Raw genomic sequence first — 22,029 nt, 5'->3', positions numbered from 1 at the left:
GAGAAGAGCAGTAGAGAAAATAATGCATACCTGAGGAGCACCAGTGCTAATAGTGAGGGTCCCAATGTGATTTGACCTTGTCTCACTAGCTGCTGCCTATCTGTCAGAAAGCTGTTGATCAACCGACAGATTGTGGTTGGCACGGAGAGCTGGGTTAGTTTGGTTGAGAAGATCAGGCATGGTGGTATTGAACTGAAGTCCACAAATAGGATCCTTGCATATGTCCCAGGTCAGTTGAGGTGTTCCAGTATATAATGCAGATCCATGCTGACAGCATCATCCACAGACCTGTTTGCTCGGTAAGCAAATAGAAAGGAGTCAAGTGATGTCCTTCAGGTAGGCCAAAACCAGTCTCAAATGACTTCATGACCAAAGATGTGAGAGTGACAGGTCTGTAGTCATTAAGTCCTGTTATTTATTTATTTTTTCGGGAAAGTAATGATGGTGGAGCATTTGAAGCAGCAGGGAACTTCACATTGCTCCAGTGTGATTGGCATGATTGTGTTTACATACAATATTGCCAAAACGTCAATACACAAAGCATATAATGACAAGACAAATAATAATAATAAAACAGTAACAAATAACAATAAAAACAGAATTAAAATAAGGTGCCAGGAAATTAATAAAATAAAAACTATAATAACAATATACATTATCAAATAAAAAAGCATTTAACAAGACATCATGTACAAGTGACTTGTCTCTGCTAAATACTCTCTGATTACACTCAAATCTACCACTAGGAGTAGAACATCCCATCGCACTGACAGAGAAAGTTGCATTTTCTGTCATAAGAAAGCGCTTATTTTACTCAAAAGTCACAACCATATTTATGGTATATGTAGTTTACAGGAATAGCTTATTGTGTTATTAAATATTGGACATCTACATAATAAGCCATGTTTTTCACTTTAGTATCGCTTAAACGTTTGTTTTTGCTTTTCCCACCCTGTGTAAATGAAAGAAATGAGCTCGTCCCCGTGTGACGCATTTCCTTCATGACTTGGTAATGCCATTTTGCTACGAAAACAGTGTCGCGTGAGTTGAGGAAGAGTATTATTCTTACATACATAAATTACACTATTTTGTATTATTCCGAATTAATCTAACATAACTGACACTGTAGAGAAATACAGTTCTTCGTTAGGGGCGTGAACTGGCTCATTTATTCCTGAGAGCCACTTTTTCAGACAGGGTAGCGCTAACAAAGGAACATCAGGATCCAAGCAGTTATTAACTGGTAAAGTTCTTTGCTATTTCCCCTGGTGTATATAGTTTACTATTTATTTTTTGCCGTATTTCGATCATTAAGCGATCGATTAAGGCTATATTTTACCGTTGCTAAGCAATATATTTGTTATTCGTGCTCGCACGCGCTAGCTGCTAACGTAAACGTGCGCACGCCCTAAAGTTCACGTTACCGCATTTGTTTCGCGAGGTTGCTCGATTGAGAAGAGATGGCGGAGATGTACATTCGCGTTGCGGAGGAGGAAAATGAAGAGCCGATGGAGATCCCGTCTGAGGACGACGGCACGGTGTTGCTGTCCACAGTGGCCGCTCAGTTTCCAGGGGCGTGCGGCCTGCGCTTTCGGAGCCCAGTGTCGCAGTGCATGAGGGGAGTGCGCTTGGTGGATGGAGTTCTGCACGCCCCCGAGAACGACTGGGGAAACCTGGTTTATGTGGTCAATTATCCCAAAGGTAGGTTAAGTGCTTGGTGTTATGAAGCGTATGCCTTATGTGATAATGGCATGTCGTGCTTTGACTATGGGATCAGGCTGTGTCTCCAAACCTTCCTAGACAGAATTTTGGGGATCAGAGTTGCACTAAGTAGGCAGCTCAATAAGTTGAGACACAGCTGGGATCTCATTAAAATATCAAGTGAATGGTTAATATTAAATTAGTGTGATTTAGGGGTGAATCTCATTCAAATATGTCCAAGTCACATTTCACTTCGATAATCAAAGAATATAAAATAAGAATATTCTGCACAACATATGAAGCCTATTTTGGGACCATTGCGACTTATTGTATTGTGGCATTATTTCCATAGCAATTAAGTACATTTATCCACCAAATTCTTGTTATTGTTGTGCAAAAATATCCAACTTTCTGTATGGGCTTCGTTTTCTTTAAAGGGTTTGTTCACCCCCAAATATTATCATTCTGTCATAATTTATTCACCCTCAATGTTATTCCAGATGTGTATGACTTTCTTTCATCTGCAGAACACAAAGATTTTTACAATATCTCCGTTCTGTTGGTACATTCAAGTGAATGGTGGCCAGAACTTTTGAAGTTAAAAAAGCACATAAAAGTAATCCCTATGACTCCAGTGATTAAATCCATATCTTCTGAAGTGATATAGGTGTGGGTGAGAAACGGATCAAGTTTAAGTACATTTTTTACTATAAATTTCGACTTTCACATTCTTCGTGCGTATCGCCGCCTCCTGGGCAGGGAGTAGAATTTATAGTAAAAAATTGACTTCGATATTGATCTGTTTCTCACCCACACCTATCATGTCGCTTCTGAAGATATGGATTTAACCACTGGAGTCGTAGGAGTACCTTTTATGCTACCTTTATGTGCTTTTTAGAGTGTCTAAGTTCTGGCCACCATTCACTTGCATTGAATGCATGTACAGAGCTGAAATATTCTTCTAAAAATCTTCGTTTGTGATGAGCAGAAAAAAGTTAGTCATACACATCTGGGATAAATTAATGAATATGACCCAGACATGTTCTTGTAAATTTTTACAGAGTTTCACCGTTAATTTTTGACATTTAGATTTTTTAACTATCATATAGTAAAGTATTTGTTCTTCAAAATGTAGTTTACACGTGTTATTAGTTGTCACGTTGTATTGCGTTTTTACATTATGGGGTAAAGGCCTCCCTTTTAAGGCTTAAAGAGTGGTTCTAGCTTTGTGGATATAAGAATGTGTAACAAACACTTTTCTGTCAACTTATCTATCTAAGAATCCATCCTCCCAGATAATAAGAGGAAGATGGATGAGATCGATGCCTCATCAGCAACAAAGATCAAGAGAGGGGACCAGAAGACCTCAGATCTGATTGTGCTGGGTTTGCCATGGAAAACTTCAGAACAAGACCTAAAAGACTACTTCAATACATTTGGGGAAGTCATCATGGTCCAGGTAAAACATTAATAACAACAAATTGGAATGCAATACTTTAAGGAAGAGTTCGCTCAAAAATGAAAATTCTCATGTTTTACTCACCATCGTGCCATCTGTTAACTCACAACTTTCTTTCTTCTGCAGAGCACAAACAAAGATATTTTGAAGGAGATACGATGTGAATATAGTGCAAGTCAATGGGGTCCAACACTTCCAAGTTACAAAAAGGACATATAAGCTTGGTTTAATCATGGTTTGATCGATGTTTTCTGAAGCAATATGATCAGATTTGGGTGAGACCATGTTTTAAATCACTAGAGTTGTATGGATTTACCTTTTATTCTAGCCTTCTGTCGTTTAAAGAGCTTGGAAATGTTGGACCTCATTGACTCCCATTGTATGGATAAAGTCACATCATACCTCCATCAAAATATCTTTGTTTGTGTTCCGCAGAAGAAATAAAGTCATACACATGGCATGAGGGAGAGTAAATGATGAGAGAATTATCATTTTGGGGTGAACTATTCCTTTAAGCTCCGATTGTCTTTCTACTTCCGTAACTTGATGAAAGAAACTTTCAAATGGATCCATGATTACTGCCAGTAGCCAATTCCAGATAATTGTGAAGGCAATATTTGACTTGAATCTGTGTCATCAGGTCAAGCGGGACTTGAAGACTGGTAATTCGAAAGGATTTGGTTTTGTGAGATTTACCGAGTGGGAGACTCAGACCAAGGTGATATCACAGAGGCACATGATTGATGGCAGGTGGTGTGACTGCAAATTGCCAAACTCAAAGGTTAGGATATTCTGTTTTTGTTTTCCTTTGTGTATAATGAACTATAAAGGTTTATTTGAAATCTACATGAGCTTTTCTTAAATAAGGCATTCATTTTGGAGGAGCTAAATAGTATGCTGTGTATTTGAACATTTAATAGCAAGGTCCCGATGAGCCAATGAGGAGCCGGAAAGTGTTTGTGGGCCGTTGCACAGAAGACATGACCGCTGATGAGCTCCGTCAGTTCTTCTTGCAGTACGGGGAGATAACCGATGTCTTCATTCCAAAACCCTTCAGAGCGTTCGCTTTTGTCACCTTTGCTGATGACCAGGTAAGCTGCCATTTTTTTTCTTTTTCGATCTTAAAGGGAAGGAGCACACAAAATGACAATTCTGTTATCATTTACGCAGCCTGATGTTGTTCCAAATCCATATGCCTTTCTTTTTCCTGGAATGTAATGACATTGAATGGTGACTGAGGCTAACATTCAGCCTAACATCTCCTTTTGTGCTCCACGTCAAACAGGTTTGGAACAACATGTGGGTGATTGACAGAATTGTAAGTTTTGGGTGAACTATCCCTTTAAAGGCTTTTTCACACCAAATGCAATCCTTCTATTCGATTTCTCGCTGCAATTAGATTTTTTTTACTGAAACATAGATTCCTAATGAGCCCTTCGCACCTGGAACGTACATTCACGGCGAATCGCGTGCTGACAAAGCTATATTTTTTTTATAAATAACTAATAAAATGTGAGCTGTGAATCACGTATCAGGAACTGCTGCAGTTCCCATAACTAGCAGAGCAGGTGGCGCTAAAGCACAGAAGCACAACTGTTTTGACCATTGACATTAACTGAAGCAGTGAGGTTGTGTGTTTCGTTTGCATCAAATGCCTTAAAACGGAAACCGTTTTGTCTCCTATGGGTTCTCTTAACATGTAAATGATATTGCTGCATCACTGCCTTACATCCCCTTTATAAGCTCTTTTATCTTACATGGATTGTCTTCATATATTGCTGTATTTTTTTCCTTTGCATTTAATTTTACGCAAGTTCTCTTATATCTCTAATATAACATATATTGCATATGTTTTTAATAAACACATGTATGGACCTTAAGGGTTTTTATTCGCCAAATATTAATAAAATGAATGCTTGCTGTAGATTGTATGTCTTTGTAATAATGTGGTATTGTCTCCTCAAAATCTTTATTCCTGTGCAATTTTTAAGTCATTAACAGCTGCTGTTGGCAAGTATTAAAGGATCTAACAATGGGTCAGAGTGCAGATGGTTTTATTGGATGAGGTGTTCTATTTCTTGCATTGTATAGCCGTTTTAATGCAGTCACTTTTAATTAGTAACATGTTTTGAGCAAATTTAGATATACATGCAATGAGATGCTATCAGTATAGTTCAAATTGACAAAATCTATTATAGTCATATGTGTGCAATACGCCGTGAATAATGTTTATTTTTTTACTTGCATGTGTGGCAGTGGCATATAACCACTGTTATTTCAAATGATAACATGTTTTAACCATTAATATTTTTTACACTAGATTTTTTTGTAATCACCCCTTAGACTGTGTACACATGATCATTTTGCCAGTCAACTTGTCCAGAAAGTGAACTGCAATAACTTCAAATGTTTTCTTTCTCATTGAGCAAATCAACAACAAACTCTTCCATCACCGCTGCAGCCTGTAGAGAAATCGGTTTTCTTTTTTTTTGACAGCCCTAATATATACATGTCTAATATCTATATTTTTTTTATATTTTTTAGCAGTGATGCTTTAATTAAAGCTGTCATTGTGCTGTGCTATTGCTGTTAGTTTGCATGTTAAAATTCTCCTCTGAAATATGGTCTTTTAATTGATCCCCTTTTAAAGCCCAGCTGCTACACATGCAGATGGATGTCATTTTATTATGACTTGCACTGCTTTGCATGTCATGCCACAAGTACTACTTTAAGACGCTGTCATGTAAAAAACATTCCAACTTTTAAAAAGGCATCTCAAAATCCCTTAAATTATTCAAGGGCACAGGTATTTCCCACAACTTCAGTTCTGTACTTGGTCGTTTGAGTTAAGGCAAGTCAAGTTTATTTATATAATTTCATACACAATGGCAATTCAAAGTGCTTTACATATACATTTTAAAGAAAATACGATACATAAAAAAACAACAATTAAGAACATGAAATAAGAATAAAAAGTAATGCACACATTGAGAAAAATAATAAAATGGCATCAAAATCAGAAAAACTAGTTCTAAGAGCACGACTTCAGCGAATTGTCGTCAGTTTTATTTGTACAGCGTCTTTCACAACACACATTGTTTCAAAGCAGCTTTACAGAAGATCATGCATTAACCAGAAGATAAAACTGTAATGTCTTAGTCATCATTGTGTAGTGTGATAAAATGCGAATTGTGTTTAAAAATAAGTAATTAAATAATAATTGTATTTATAACGCCAGTGAGCAAGCCGAAGGCGACTGTGGCAAGGAACACAAAACTCCATTAGATGTTGATTAATGGAGAAAAATAACCTTGGGAGAAACCAGACTCACTGTGGGGGCCTAACATCATGAATATAATGCCAATAATACTTATGTATAGTTCAATTCATAGTTTAAAATTATTAAACTAAGTGTTAAGGGTCAGTGTTTAAACAAAGATTTTTATGAACTGTAAGATTAATCACTAATGTCATTGAAGTTCAACCTGGATTAACTGCAGAAGTTCACATAGATGCAATTGTCCATGTTGGTTTGCTGATGAAGGGTTTTGTTGGCAATTCATTTATAGTCTCTGTATTCCATTATAAGTGTTTAGTCCATCATTAGACCGAGGGGATACAGACAGAGATCAGTGAGGTGCATCGCAGTTTGACCTGGACGATATTTGTGGTGGGGTCTGCCCTAAATCCAAGTTACAGGCAGTGGCATATGAAGTATCCCATGTCAAATCAACAACAAACTCTTCCATCACCGCTGCAGCCTGTAGAGAAATCGGTTTTCTTTTTTTTTTCTCTCGATCTGCTTGTCAAGTACCTCTTCTTCTCATGGACTGTCATGGGCAGAGTGTAGACCAGCTCAATAGTGCACAGAGCCACCTACCGTACCGGGGAAAAATTGCTTGTTGATAAGCACCACATATTGTAAAGGCGTGATGCTGCCAACGGCGGTCATTCGCATTGCTTTCTATGGGAAAGGGTAATTTGCGGCAATTCTCCTCTCATTACCATGTTGAGTTTGGTGTGAAAATAACTTATGATAAACAAGGCACAACAGTTGAAGCATCCAGGACGTGTTCTGTTTTGGATGGCAAAGTTCACCATTTCATGTATTTCCATCTTCCCTCCAGGTTGCCGCCTCACTGTGCGGAGAGGATCTGATCATCAAAGGAGTCAGCGTGCACATTTCCAATGCTGAACCAAAACACAACAACACTAGGCAGATGATGGAACGAGCGGGACGCTTTGGGAATGGGGTCGGAGGTCAGAGTTTTGCAGGCAGCCGGGGTGGCATGGGGGGTAGCTCCAGCAACATGGGGAATTTTGGCAATTTTAACCTTAACCCAGCCATGATGGCTGCCGCCCAGGCTGCCCTGCAGAGCAGTTGGGGCATGATGGGTATGTTAGCTCAGCAGAATCCGTCCACAACATCTGGCACAAGCGGCACAAGTTCTAATCGGGACCAGACCCAAACATACAGCTCGGGCAACAGCAACTACAGCGGAAGCTCAGCCGCTCTCGGGTGGGGCTCTGCCTCCAACACTGGCACTGGTGGTAGTGGGTTTAACTCAAGCTTTGGTTCTAGTATGGATTCAAAGTCATCAGGGTGGGGTATGTAAGTTGTGTTCGGTTTTTGATTTTGAAGTGTTGGTAATTCTAGTGTGTTTGGTAAGTATATTTCGAGAGACATATCTCGTCACGTGTGTTTGGGGAGTGGAGATGGGTGAAAGGGGCGTCTGGGGACATAAAATAAACAGATTTTGTACATTAAATGCAGTTTAATTTAGTGTTTGCAGTGAGATGTTAACCAGGATGTTGCATTAATGTACCATCTTTGGGGTTGTTTTTTTTTCCCTCAATGTTGTATCGTCTTAGTTGATGCAAAGCATTTCAACTGGATTCTTATAATGCATGTTGTTCTAATCTATGAATATCTGAAAATGCATGAGTTGCAATCGTCTTTAAAGAAAGAAAGAAACTTGCATTTTGAAAGTTGAAACCTGAAAATATTTAAGTTCAGCTATAATGCAGTCCAGTTGTTTGGAAACACCTTAAAACAAGCCTTCATCATAATCTCTTCTGCAGTTGACATCTGTGGGGTTTGCCTGGGAAGAGGGCCCTCTATGGCAGCACAGTGTGGCTGAGGTCATTAGGTCACCTGCCTCCCCATGTCTATATGCTCTCATCGCACGGCTTGATGACACGGTGGGTGTCTCCTTTTTAATCAACATTTTATGACAAGAACTGCGCAGAAAGTGACTTTTTTTTTAACAACACTTGAGTGCGATTGGTGATGGCGAAGAGTGAGAAGGCTGCGAGTGAGCGAAGAAAGTGTGGAGCGCACGAACGGAAAGACTTGCGAGTGCGATGAAAGAGAGCCCAATTGTGACAGAAGTGGATGGCTTTAGTGAGCGTGTGAATGAGAGCTGTTAAAACTTCCCAGCTTCCCCTTAATTGAGCCCAAATAATGGACATTTAGTTAACGTGTGTACCTTTTTAAAGATTTTAATTTTTTTTCTCCCTAGGTCCCCCATTTTACTTTTCTCCTTTAGAATACTGACAATATGCTTAAGTAGTTAGTGGAATGTTGTGATGATGATGCATACTTTGTGTCTTGCTTCTATTATCCCATCTGAATGCTGTATGGTGTGTGTGTGTGTGTGTGTGCTTTATTTCCTTGTAACTTGACCTGTAAGTGTGAACTTTGTGGATGACATCTTTAGTGGACACTGAGGGGGGGGGACACATGAGTGATGGTGTAAGAGTGACCTGTATGTAGAGCTGTGGATGTCTGTGTAGTTCTCTCTAGATAATGTTGCTCTGTGTTTTCAAAGGAATTTTATTAAACTTGTCAAATGAAGGGAGTGCTTCAATAAAACTAATTTGAATAGATTGCTGTTTTCTCTTACTGGTTTGTCACATATTCTAAGAGCAAAGATCAGAAAACTAATTGAATTCACACATTTAGGGGCCTGGAATATGGCTGGCAGCAACAGAAACCCCAGGCGGGAAGTCCGTTTGGGGATGGAGGAAGATGGAGGAGGCTGTGGTACCCCATTACAGCATTAGCATCTCTGGTAATGGTCATGGACACGGTAGAATGTTACAGAATTGGTAGATGACTCAAGATAGGCTGCTTTCTCGGAACAAGTCTAAGCCTAATGAACCAGTCTCTAAACCTTGATGGTATTAGGCTTGAGCTGGGGCTGGACTCACAAAACATTTGTGAATGTGAGTGTTACTGTACATGCACACCAATACACTGGTAACTGCCAAAATCTATTTATTCATAAACATTTTCACATGAGACTTGAAAGTACTGAATTATTTTCAGCTTTTGACGTCAAAACATAAACGGTCATGCGCAAAACACTTGCACACATTGGGTAAGCCGGTAAGGATGCTGGTAAAGGTGTTTAGGTTCAAAGCAAAATTGTTGATTAAACTTGAGCTTACCAAGATAAAAGAAAGCAGTATAAGGCACTTCACTGACCTTACACATTTTTGTCTTATTAAAAATAATCTTGTAAACATGCTTTTTTGTCAAGAATTTTCTTTTCTAATTTAAGAAAAAGGTTAAGAATATTTTGTAGTCACAAAAGACATTTGCATGTTCTCATATATATACATACATATATATATACACACATACACACCAGTCAGCCACAACATTAAAACCACCTGCCTAATATTGTACAGGTCCCCCTCGTGCTGCCAAAACAGCACCAACCCACATCTCAGAATAGCATTTTAAATAGAATTTCTCACCACAATTGTACTGAGTGGTTATCTGAGTTACCGTAAACATTGTCAGTTCAAACCTGTCTAGCCAATCTCTGTTGACCTCTCTCATCAACAAGGCATTTCTTTACTCAAGGTTTGAGTATTACTGTAACTGTTGATCTCCTGGGATTTTCACACACAACAGTCTCTAGAATTTACTCTGAATGGTGCCAAAAACAAAACATCCAGTGAGGGGCAGGTCTGTGGATGGAAATGCCTTGTTGATAAGAGAGGTCAACAGAGAATGTCCTGTTCAAACTGACAATATCTACGGTAACTCAGATAACCGCAATAGTGGTGAGAGAAATATAATCTCAGAATGCTATTCTAAGATGTGGGTTGGCGCTGTTTTGGTGGCACATGGGGGACCTCCACAATATTAGGCAGGTGGATTTAATGTTATGTTATGGCTGACCGGTGAATATACTATATTGCACAAAAGAACTTTCTTACAAACACCTAATTTGTCTTCAGACTTTTTTCTGAATGTTTTTGTGAATCTGGCCCCTGGTTTCAAGAAAGTAGCTCATTGTACTTGGAGATAGTTCACCCAAGAATGAAAATTCTCATAATTTGCTCACCCTCATGTGATCCCTGATGCACATGACTTTCTACTATGCATGTTTCAAGCACAAGTGTAATCAAGCTTTAAATCATGATTGTCAAGATACTGCAATGGCAAGATGTTCAGTGAAAAAAAAAATAAAGTCTGTTCACACCCAAAAATCAATTAGCTCACTTCAGAAGATATGGATTAAACCACTAGAGTATTTTATGATACTTTTTGTGCTTTTTGGATCTTCAAAGTTTTGCTCATCATTTACTTGCATTGTGTGCTGTGGACCTAAAAAGTTGAGATATTCTTTAAAAATCACCATTTGTCCTGTAGAGGACATACATGCCTGGGATGGCATGAGGGTAAGTTAAATGAGAATTTTCTTTTTGGGTGAGATTACTTCTTTAAATTCAGGTATAGGTTATTCAATATCCATGTATGAAATGTTTCTATTAAAATATTTTCACATTACAAATCTGCACTGTTTTATTCTGCTTCATATTCCAAAGAAAGAAAAAATATTTGCCATATTCTTTATTACAATAAAATATACAACTGGATGTATGAGTAATTCTGTAAAAAAAAAAAAAAATAATGTTTAGTATTTAATGTGACCCATGTGAAGGTGTTTTGAGGATTCAATCTCACATGCACCAAACCAAAGTAGTTTGTATTTTTTTTTTTTTTTTTACTCAAAACATATAGATCTTCTCTAAACAGTTTTAAACCTCTTTTTCCTCCTCCACTTCAGTCTTTACTCTTCCTCTTGGCAGCGCTATTCTTCCTCTTCTCCTTAAGCTCTTGGTTGTTCAAAGCCAGCTCTTCACTTTTCCGCTGAATGTAGTTGTACTGTGGAGGTATATGAACAGCACAGAATTACTGAAATATCTTGATTTGCTAGAATATCTGCATTTAAACAGATATAGTGGACAACTAAACCTTTGTACAACACAACAGCACAGCAACAACAACCAAATTATGTCAGCCACCTACCAGTACTTCTGTTGGTGTGATGCTTGTCTTGATATTAAACTTCTGATTACCTTTTGATCTTTAGCCTTATGTTGGATTGCGTGTTATCTATGTCAATACCTACATCAAGGTAGGCCATATATATAAGTATTTTGTTACATGAAGGCAAGAAGAACTTGCAAACATGTTCAATTAGAAGTCCACACATATTTCGTTAGCCATTTGTGTTAAGTCACCAATATGCAGAAAATGGCCATGTGTTTAATTATTTTGACTTCAACACCATCCCAACTGAATTAATAGTTTTATACGTATACACTAATCAGTCACAACATTAAAACCACCTGCCTAATACTGTGTATGTCCCCCTCATGCCACCAAAACAGCACCAGCCCGCATCTCAGAAAAGCATTCTGAGATGCTATTCTTCTCACCACAATTGTACAGAGTGATTTTCGGAGTTACCGTAGACTTCATCAGTTTGAACCAGTCTGGCCATTCTCTGTTGATCTCTCTAATCAACAAGGAATTTCCAACCACAGAACTGCCCCTCACTGGATGTTTTTTTGTTTTTGGCACCATTCCAAGTAAATTTTAGAGACTGTTGTGTGTGAAAATCCCAGGATATCAGTGGTTACAGAAATACTCAAACCAGCGCATCGGACACCAACAATCATGCCTCTGTCTAAATCACTGAGATAAAATATATTCCCCATTCTGATGTTTGATGTGAACATTAACTGAAGCTCCTGACCTGTATCTACCTGGTTTTATGCATTGCACTGCTACCACACGGTTGGTTGATTAGATAATCGCATGGATGACTGTTGGTGCCGGACAGTCTAGTTTGAGTATTTCTGTAACTGCTGATCTCCTGGGATTTTCACACACAACAGTATCTAGAATTTACTCCAAATGGTGCCAAAAGCACAAAAAAACAACATCCAGTGAGGGGCAGTTCTGTGGACGGAAATGCCTTGTTAATGAGAGAGGTCAACAGAGAATGGCCGGACTGGTTTGAACTGACAAAGTCTACGGTAACTCAGATAACCGCTCTGTACAATTGTGGTGAGAAGAATAGCATCTCAGAATGCTATTCCGATATGCAGGTTGGTGCTGTTTTGGCAGCACGAGGGGGACATACCCAATAATAGATAGGTGGTTTTAATGTTGTGGCTGATCGGTGTTTCACAAAAAGCATTAAAAAAAGTGTCTACAGTTGATGACACTTGTGTAGCAATGAAAGTGTTATTTTATGTGCACACTTAGTTTTAAGGTAAAATCATATTTTGCTCTGTGTTAAGAATTTACAATTTATGTCTTTAAAGGAATAGTTAACACAAATGTAAATTCTCTCATCATTTACTCACCCTCATGCCATCCCAGTGGTGTATGACTTTCTTCTACAGAACAATAATTTTTAGAAGACTATCTTACCTCTATAGGTCTACAGTATACAGTGGAAGTGAATGGTGGGCAAAAATTGGAAGCTCCAAAAAGGCAGCATGAAAGTTATACATCTGCCTCCAGTGGTTAAATCCATGTCTTCAGAAGCAATGTAAGAGGTGTGGGGTTGAGAACGGATCAATATTTAAGTCCTTTTTTACAATATATCCCCAGTTTCACTTCAACATTATTTAGTTTTTTGCCGATTTGCATACTTCCTACATATCCAGCAGGTCAAAGGTGGATATTTATTGTAAAAAAAAAAAGGGGACTTAAACATCAATATGTTTCTCTCCCACGCATATTACTTCTGATGACATGGATTAAACCACTGGAATTTTATGGATTACTTATGTGCTGCCTGTATGTGCTTTTTGTATCCTCAAAGTTCTGGCCACCATTCACTTGCATTCTCTGTATCAACCTATATAGCTGACATATTTAAACTTTAAACTTTATTACAGGCTCTAGGCCCAACAACAGGACATACATCTTAAGAACATATTCTTAAAAAAAAAAAAAAAAAAATTGTGTTCTGCAGAAGAAAGTCATACACATCTGGGTATGTGTAAATGATGAGAACATTTTCATATTTGGGTGAACTGTTCCTTTAATATCTGAATTAAGGGTAACATTTTTGAGGTGATCTACCAGTGCTGTGGTTCTCCTGGCCGTGAGCTTCACATCATCCACTGTAACAGTGTTTCTTTTAGCGTGCCTGCGAAGAAATCCAAAGTTAATAATCATGGGCAGTTTTAGTATAAATTAAGGTCAATTGTGTGGCTAATTAACAACCTAACAAATGAACACGCTGTTTCTCGTGAAGCGAAGCTGAAATTTACCTCGCGAAAGCTTCCAAGTCCTTGGCAAATATATCTAAAGGTAAGAAACAAAACGAGGGTGAATAAAGACATACCATATTCAGTTTGGCTAAAGACCAAATATTAAATCTTACCACACTGTCTGAATGTAGTCTCAGCAATAGCTGCTATTGTCTGTTTGGTTATTTGTTTCTCGCAGTCAGCAGCGATGTTTTGACAGAGAAGGCCAACAGTATAATGCACAGCTGCTTTGAGCCTCTAAAATCACATAAATCCGTTCGGTGTGAACGTATACACAAACTGCTGTATAATGAATTTAAAATGAAATATGACAGTATTGTATGTAGACATTACACATTAGTTGGTTATTAAATTTAAAATGTTTTTACCTGCGTTTGAGCCTCGTCCTCATCCATTTTCAGCAGATAAATATGCAGAAGCTGCTCAATTTAGTGCCTTTACAATTGAAAATTGCGCGTAAGACGTTTTCTTCGCTTTGCAACAGTACTGCCAGTGTTTATGTCATCAGCGCCAACTACTGATGTGGAGTGGAAGTGAGTTCTACATTTGTATGATTCTTTACCAAGTATTTTTAATTACAATATCTCATACCAACATGCTATTCCTTTCTTAAACTCGTAAATAATGGCTAGAATTACAGGTGTAATAAGGTATTATGCATTCTTTATGATAAAGCATTTCTGCTATTTATTTTTAATATAATATTTTATTATTATAATTATTATTATTATATATATAACAGTACATCAATATCTATATTTTACTGATTCTTTGGCCATTTTTCCTTAATATGTTTTTTTTTTTTTTTTTTATGCAGTAGGGTACCTTATCTGGTAGAGCATGGCTCTAGCAATGCCAAGATCGTGGGTTCGATTCCCAGGGAACACACACACAAACTGCTCAAATATAAACATTCTATGCATTGTAAGTCACTCTGGATAGAAGCGTCTGCCAAATTCATAAATATAAATTTAACATACTACTTAAAAAAATGTGTGGATGACTGAAATCTGATCTGACTTGGCAAACCAAAGAGAAAAAAAGTCTCTAAAACACTTTCAAGATTATTATATTATCATAAAACCATTCAGATAAATTTAATAAATAACCACTGCTTTTCTGAATCTTACTGATATCTTCATAAACACTTGAAAAATGTTGGCATGCAATGCCACATTGAATAGTTAGAATGGTGCAATTTATTATTATTATTTTTAAAATAACAAAAAGGGACCACTGACATTTGTATTAAATTCAGCATAATATTAATTTCAGCAAAATGAATTAAGCTCTTCTTTTGTAGGTTTGCTTGCAGGTCTGGTCTTCACATTTAAGTTCCTTAAAAAGGAGCGTTGGAGAGAAAATAAGGTTTGCATTTCATCTGATACTCACATTGTATTTATACCATGCATGCTTGAATTATCAGGCCTATATTTGACTTACAAGGTATAGAATATCTCCATCTATCCAGTGTGTCCATCCTCTGTTCCTTTTCTCTCCTTTCTGAACACACACAAGTTTGTCGTTGTCCCAATTCACTGTTGTCTAAAAAAAAAAAAAAAAATGTATTTTATTTTTAAAGTTCTTCCCAGGGAGCTCTAAAATGCAGGTTCTGACCAAAAAAAACCCTGCTTTATCCAGAATATGACAAACCTCAATTTATTGGCCTATAGCCCTGTATGTATATGCTTATGTAAATGTTTATACATATGGAATGACCTGGCATTTTCTGTTGTCCAGCCCTTTAGTAACCTCGTCAAACTCTTCGCCGATTTTGAATGTACAGAAGTAATTTCGGAAGGTTGTTAACGTTTTAATGGTGAAAGAGTCTCCGTCTTGCTCAATAATCTTCTGTGGCTTTAACATCCCTGCCATCTTCCGTGTGGCGAAATCAATTCCTGTTTTACAATGAGTTAGATGAAATACCAATTTCTAGTAAAAATGCCCACAATACCACTCCAAAAATTGAAATGGCTAAAAATGACATTTTAAGAGAAATATTGCTACTAACCATTTATATGAGGTATAATATTTGAAACCAAACAAATAAGTGTGATTAGTTAGTAGACTCTGAATGAAAAATATTACTCACCAAGGGCCACCATGTAAGCTTCTAAATTTTCATTTTCCACTATGTCCCACGTTCCACTGTAGTTTGCAGGCATTCTTAAGGATTTTCCCAAAGTGTTAAGTGTCACTTTCTCTCAGTTCTACCTTCTGTTTGAACCTAGATGATGGAATTTAAGTGTATATGTATGGTAATGAGAGAAACAGATGTGATGTGTCGTATTTCAATGGGTCTTTGTTTAGTAATGTGGAGCAGGGGTGATTCCTTGCACACAAAAGCTATTTTAGAAGCATGGTGAGTGGGGCTGTTCTCTGAGGCGGAACAAAACTTTTAAATACTTATTGCGTACATGTCTCTTGGGGACTGAAAGAGAACAGTGTAACTCGAAAGGCACATGTTGCTTTGGCAGTTGACTAATATCATACATACTTTGGAAATAGTATGTCAGAGATTTCGAAAATTGCTTGAAATGGTTTTGTTTCATTATCTGGGCCAAACGTCCATTAACAATGCAATGGCTTTGAAGAACTTGTTATCGACAGCATAATAATGGTTGGTGTATTTTTGGTGTCTTTTATTATTATTATATATATATATAAATAAAATATATAATATGTCAATTTTATTTATATAGCACCATTAAACACTACCAGAGTTGACCAATGTGCTGCACAATAATGAACAGAACAATTACACAATACAGTATCATTATCAAAATACAGTGCAATAAAACGTTGTCATTGGTTAAATGCCAAATCAAAGAGATAGGCTTTTAGCTTAGATTTAAAAAACAGATTGTGATGGTACAGATCTAATACAGAGGGGCAGAGCATTCCACAATCTGGTTGCAGCTATTGAAAAGTAGCTGCCACCCCTACATTTCAGCTTCGACTTCGGGATGTACAACAATATCTGGTTGGACGACCGGAGAGAAAAAAATGGGACAATATTCAGTCAGTAAATCTGAACGATAAAGAGGAGCCAAACCATTTAAAGATTTAAAAACTAAAAGAAGAATTTTGAAATGTAATCTATCTCGCACAGGCAATCAATGCAAGGACCGTAACACCGGCGCAATGTGATCTAGTTTTTTAGTATAGTTAAAAGTCTTGCAGCTGCATTTTTGAACTATCTGGAAGCGGGATAAAGCTGATTTGCTAATCCCGAAATACAGTGAGTTACAGTAATCCAGCCTCGATGTAATAAAGGCATGAATTACTGTTTCAAAATTTTTACTAGACAGAATAGATTTAACTTTTGCTAGTAGTCGAAGCTGAAAGAAACATGATTTAACCACTGTGTTTATCTGTTTGTCAAATTTCAGACCATCATCAAAAACCACACCCAGATCTTTAACCCAAGACTTCACAGAAAATGATAAATCACTGAGATTTATTTTGGGAGTACTGAAAGAATCCGACAGACCAAACATTATTATTTCAATTTTACTCTCATTAAAATTAAGAAAATTTAAGGACAACCAAGGCTTCAAATCAAATAAACAAATCATAAGTGCTTCCAAGCCATCAGGACCTTTTTTTTAAGGGTAGATAGATTTGAGTGTCATCAGCATAGCAATGGAACGACAGCCCATGCTTCCTAAAGATAGAACCCAATGGAAGCATATATAATGAAAAAAGAATGGGAGCTAAGAGAGAAACCTGGGGCATACCACACGAAAGAGGATCTGACAGATGAATGTTCACCAACGTTAACTTTAAAACTTCTATTAGAAAGATATGATTTAAACCATTTAAGTGCACTTCCTTTTATTCTAGCACAGTGCTCCAAGCGAGCAAGAAGATCAGCATGGTCCACTGTATCGAAAGCAGCACTCAAGTCTAGCAGCACAAGCACAGCAAAGTCCCCAATGTCGCCAGTTAGTAAAATATCATTTAAAACCTTCAAAAGTGCAGTCTCTCTCGAGTGGTGTTTTCTAAAACCCAATTGAAAAACCTCAAATATCTTATTTTCATCTAAATTCTGCAGTTGTTGTAAAATAATTTTCTCTAAAATCTTTGTAATAAAAGACAGATTAGAAATAGGTCTAAAATTTGCTAAAACAGTAGGGTCTAAGTTCGGTCTCTTCAGCAAAGGATAAACTGTAGCATATTTTAACACATCAGGTATAGTTTCAAAACATCGATTTATATTATTCAAAAAGTAGGGACCCACTGTATCAGAAACTTGTTTCAGGAAAAATAGAGGAATACCATCAATGGTGGAGCCTGATGGCTTTAACTGACCCACAATTTCTTGAAGATTTATAAAAGAGATAGGTTCAAACTGACTGAACTCAGCAGTATTAACAGAGGGAATGGAAGGATCAAAAACAGGGGAGATATCACCAATCTGATATAATTTATCTTATTAACAAAAAATCTAAGAAACTCCTCACACACATTTTTGACACAGCTGGGTACTCACAAACTGTTGGATTAACAACAGCAATAAAAAAGAGTTTTGGGTCTATGGTAATTCTTGTTAATGATTTCCGCAAAATACCTGGACTTTGGATAAAGAATCACTAAATATTTCAAAGGAAATCTGGAGCCTGTACTTTTTCCACTTACGCTCCGCTCTTCTATAGATTTGCCTCAAAGTATGTTATCGTCAATCTAAGGCTCAGATCTAGGTTTAAGTTTTAAAGTCTTAACAGGATCCAGTGAGTCTAAAACATTTAGACATATAGAATTTAGCCTAAGTAGAAGCTCCTCAGCACTCAGATCCAATTGACTGATCTCCACTGATTGAATAGTATCACAAAAAGCTTTGCTAGTGGTTGAGGTAATTAAATGAGATTGACGGACATATTTAGTGGCTTTTGAAGTATTAGATACCCAAGGAACAGACAATATCACAGATTTATGGTCTGAAAACCCATTATCATATATACCTCAAAATCATAAGGAGAAATACCATATGATAAAACCAGGTCCAAGCTGATGAGTAGGGACATTCACACGATGTTCTAAATCAAATGGATTAATCAGAGTAATGACATCTTTAGCTAATGGGTCTGCTGTGCAACATACATGAACATTGAAATCTCCAAGAATTAACAGTTTATTGTATTTCGGTATTCCCCAAGAAGTCTGCAAACTCATTTAAAAAGTCTATGTTGTGCTTAGGGGGTGGTATATCAGAGTAACCAAGAGTGGGCAATTCAGATCCAGCTGCAACAGCTGCAACTCAAACCTCCTATAGTCATAATCCATAAGTGGGCGGCAAGAAAATCTATCTTTAAAAATACAGACCAGTCCCCACCGCATCCCGTTGTACGAGGTGAATTAAAAAACAAACAATTTGGGGGTAGAAGTTCAGAGAATGGGCTTATGTCCCCAGTAGTAAGCCAAGTTTCAGAAATTAATAAAAAATCCAACTCCCACGGAGAGAAAAAGTCATTAATAAGTCTTATTTACCACTGATCTGGCATTAAGCAACGACATCCTTAGCCGAGGCGAGTTATCAGTCGACTTCTTAAACTGCCGCACCCAAGAAGTGTATGAAGATAGCTCGAACAAACTCCTCCACGGTAGACACAGTGCGAGCTGTATACAGGGAGCGGAGCAGCTGCAGCCGGATTTAGTGAAATGTTTCATTTTCATTCTGGATCCATAGAGTGCCAGTGAATGAAGTAATTGCCAACAAAGCCCCTCAGATGGAGACCCAGAGAAGAGCAAGACTCACGTTGTTGAGCCAAATAGCGCTTTAGCTTGACAGCAAGACCACCTTGTCTCCCGCGTTTCTTCTTACGCTTCCTCGCCGGTAGAGAACATGGCCAGTGGTGCAGGTAACCAGGTATCGACAGCAGAAAAGGAGGAGCTGAGTGATATGAGCCATTTTGCGCTTGATAGAGCAGATCGTTTGCACTGGTTTGCAAGCTTAAAAGAGTTGATTTGTCATAGACCAATATAGATGAGTTAAATAAAACAAAAAACAAAGTAAAACGAACAAACTAGGGACTAGACCATGAATTTGACAGCAAGCCACTCACAACGACGCCATCTTCATCAGACCTCAGACCACACAAAGTTGTGGAGTGTCAAGTTGGTCCAGTATGTATGTATGTATGTGTATATATATATATATATATATATATATATATAATATTTATACTAGATATTTTTTTCCAAAATGGTGTGATAATGACAGATGTTCTCATCCAGTCAACTATCTTTTCTCGAAATTATCCTCTGGGAGATGCTTTAGAGCAGAGCTTTAACATAGACAGCTGTAGCACAGAGCTGTAACACCATAGACATTGAGGCTCCATAGATGCATTCATCGTGTAGTCAGATTAGTGCTTGATAAGGGTTTTGCAATTGTCGATTCTTTAAGTTCACCAAAAATGAAAATATTTCCATCTATACGTTTTACCGGCAAAAAAATGTCCTTGATGTAATGCTCTTTACAATTATTTTACAAAAGGCAATATGTCCAGGCTACTCTTTTCCAAACAGTGAAAGTGAATGGGGACTGGGGTTGTCAATCTTCAAAGAGTACAAAAATAAATAAATAAATAAATACAACAAAAAAACACCATTAAATTAGCCTGTACATCTTGCACTATATTTCGTGTGCTAATTCTTCTGTGTGATAAACATCCTGATATTGTTATTTATAAATTGTTATTTGCTGAAAATATGGGTTTGGAACAATGTGGGTTTCGAGTTATTGATGACAGAAATTGTATGTAGATTGAACTACTCGTTTAAACAATTGATATGTTCAAGTAAAACTAATTAAAAAGGGTATGTAAAAGATATTAAATTATTGTTCTAAGGAATTCATTTTCATATGGGGGTATTGGCAAGATCCACCTCCTAACCATTTGGACCTCAAAATTCTAATTATGTGGTTACATGGTTAGAGCCATAAAAACCAGCCAATTCCTTTCTCTTGCCTGTGGTGTTTTACACTTTGTGATAATCTGAAGGTTTTGAATGTAGTACCCTTTGATGTGTGCTGTGCTCGTCCATGCTGTGTCATTGTGACCTCTAGCTCTTTGCATGAAGGCCTAGACTACATTTTTATATCTAAGTAATAACATTTATTTGATCCAGAACTTCAAAACTCTGAAATGGTACTCAGACTAACCACTGGGAGGTGCTATTTCATTTAACCCAATGTACACAGAATGATCTTGATCTATCTATCGATCCATCCATCCATCTGGCAATTGACACTGAGTAATAATGGTCCTAACATTGCTCTTTTTTTTTGAATGAAAATGACAATTTTAAAAGTATTCTTTCTCTCTCCGACAGTGAGATTGTTCTTTTCATCTTTGTGGTGCTTTCCTGGCACCTCAGTTTTATGTCTTAACAAGGCAAGTGCCATTGTGTCCCTATAAGGTTTGACATATATATATATATATATATATATATATATATATATATATATATATATATATATATATATATATATATATATATATATATATATATATATATACTATTCCTCTCAACATTGGATGTCTAATGTTTTGAAATAATGTTCACAGGCCAAAATCCTCACGCTGTTGTAAAAGCCCTGTTGAAAAATCGAATAGTCTTCATTGTATTCTTTATAGCAACAAGTAATAATTAATAGTAATCAGTACAGTTTAGAAATTATGTTTTTACCCTATTTCTCCATGTCATAATTTTAAAAACAGATTATCAAACACTCTCTCCCCACTGAAGGTTTAGCTATAGCTCTTATATTGACCGATCCAGTTCCTAAGAGGATCAGGGTAATGTACCACTCATTTGGGGTGTTCTCATTCACAGAGGGACACTGTACAGTCATTCTTACCTTGACTGCATCTGAATGTGTAGGTGTGAATCAAAATAACAATAATAAATATGGCTTTTTGGAATGTAAAATCTTCAAGGATGGATGTTCCTTTATGTTGAATGTACAATAACATTTTCTTTTTCTCAGGCAAAAACCACCCCAGAATTGTATATACTGTATTTTCTTTGGTAGCTTGCACAACATCAACAGTTAAGATATTCACACAACCACTAACAGATATAATATAAGTTTGTGTTTCTCTACCCAGCTTTCTTTCAAGTCAGAGGAGATCTTTTTCTATTGGTTGAGAGATACTTGTTTCTGGTACAAAACACGAGCCACATGTTGTGTGTTCTTCTACTGACACAAAATACTGGTACATTTATTATTTAGATGGTCTCATCTGTTAGAGCAAGTGGACAGG

The 22,029-nt window shown here is 37.2% G+C and overlaps 3 protein-coding genes across 6 annotated transcripts; 1 reads left to right on the top strand and 2 right to left on the bottom strand.

The window, feature by feature from the left end:
• Positions 1-996: 996 nt before the first annotated feature.
• Positions 997-9,824, top strand: LOC127654363 (TAR DNA-binding protein 43-like). 4 transcript variants are annotated; one of them, XR_007971919.1, is made up of 7 exons: positions 998-1,243; positions 1,442-1,701; positions 2,982-3,160; positions 3,801-3,941; positions 4,081-4,251; positions 7,288-8,362; positions 9,126-9,817. XR_007971919.1 is itself a non-coding variant. In XM_052141501.1 (5 exons), exons 1-5 carry the CDS (start codon positions 1,461-1,463, stop codon positions 7,774-7,776), a joined length of 1,221 nt encoding a protein of 406 aa, XP_051997461.1. In that variant the 5' UTR covers positions 998-1,460; the 3' UTR covers positions 7,777-9,070. The 4 variants fall into 4 exon arrangements, 1 of the variants encoding a protein (XP_051997461.1); XR_007971920.1 differs by having other exon boundaries at positions 997-1,701; positions 2,997-3,160; positions 9,126-9,824; XR_007971918.1 differs by having other exon boundaries at positions 998-1,701; positions 9,126-9,815.
• Positions 9,825-11,179: 1,355 nt separating this feature from the next.
• Positions 11,180-14,224, bottom strand: cenps (centromere protein S). The gene is made up of 5 exons (XM_052141506.1): positions 14,125-14,224; positions 13,870-13,993; positions 13,757-13,790; positions 13,566-13,632; positions 11,180-11,345 (listed from the first exon to the last, which is right to left on the bottom strand). Exons 1-5 carry the CDS (start codon positions 14,149-14,151, stop codon positions 11,244-11,246), a joined length of 354 nt encoding a protein of 117 aa, XP_051997466.1. The 5' UTR covers positions 14,152-14,224; the 3' UTR covers positions 11,180-11,243.
• Positions 14,225-14,639: 415 nt separating this feature from the next.
• Positions 14,640-16,112, bottom strand: rbp7b (retinol binding protein 7b, cellular). Its single transcript, XM_052141505.1, has 4 exons — positions 15,849-16,112; positions 15,476-15,654; positions 15,200-15,301; positions 14,640-15,094 (listed from the first exon to the last, which is right to left on the bottom strand). Exons 1-4 carry the CDS (start codon positions 15,919-15,921, stop codon positions 15,041-15,043), a joined length of 408 nt encoding a protein of 135 aa, XP_051997465.1. The 5' UTR covers positions 15,922-16,112; the 3' UTR covers positions 14,640-15,040.
• Between the last annotated feature and the right edge of the window lie 5,917 nt (positions 16,113-22,029).

Source organism: Xyrauchen texanus, chromosome 13 (genome assembly GCF_025860055.1).
Source record: "Xyrauchen texanus isolate HMW12.3.18 chromosome 13, RBS_HiC_50CHRs, whole genome shotgun sequence".
NCBI lineage: Eukaryota > Metazoa > Chordata > Actinopteri > Cypriniformes > Catostomidae > Xyrauchen > Xyrauchen texanus.
Note: the sequence above shows the minus strand (reverse complement) of the source record. Positions and strands in the feature narration are given on the sequence as shown.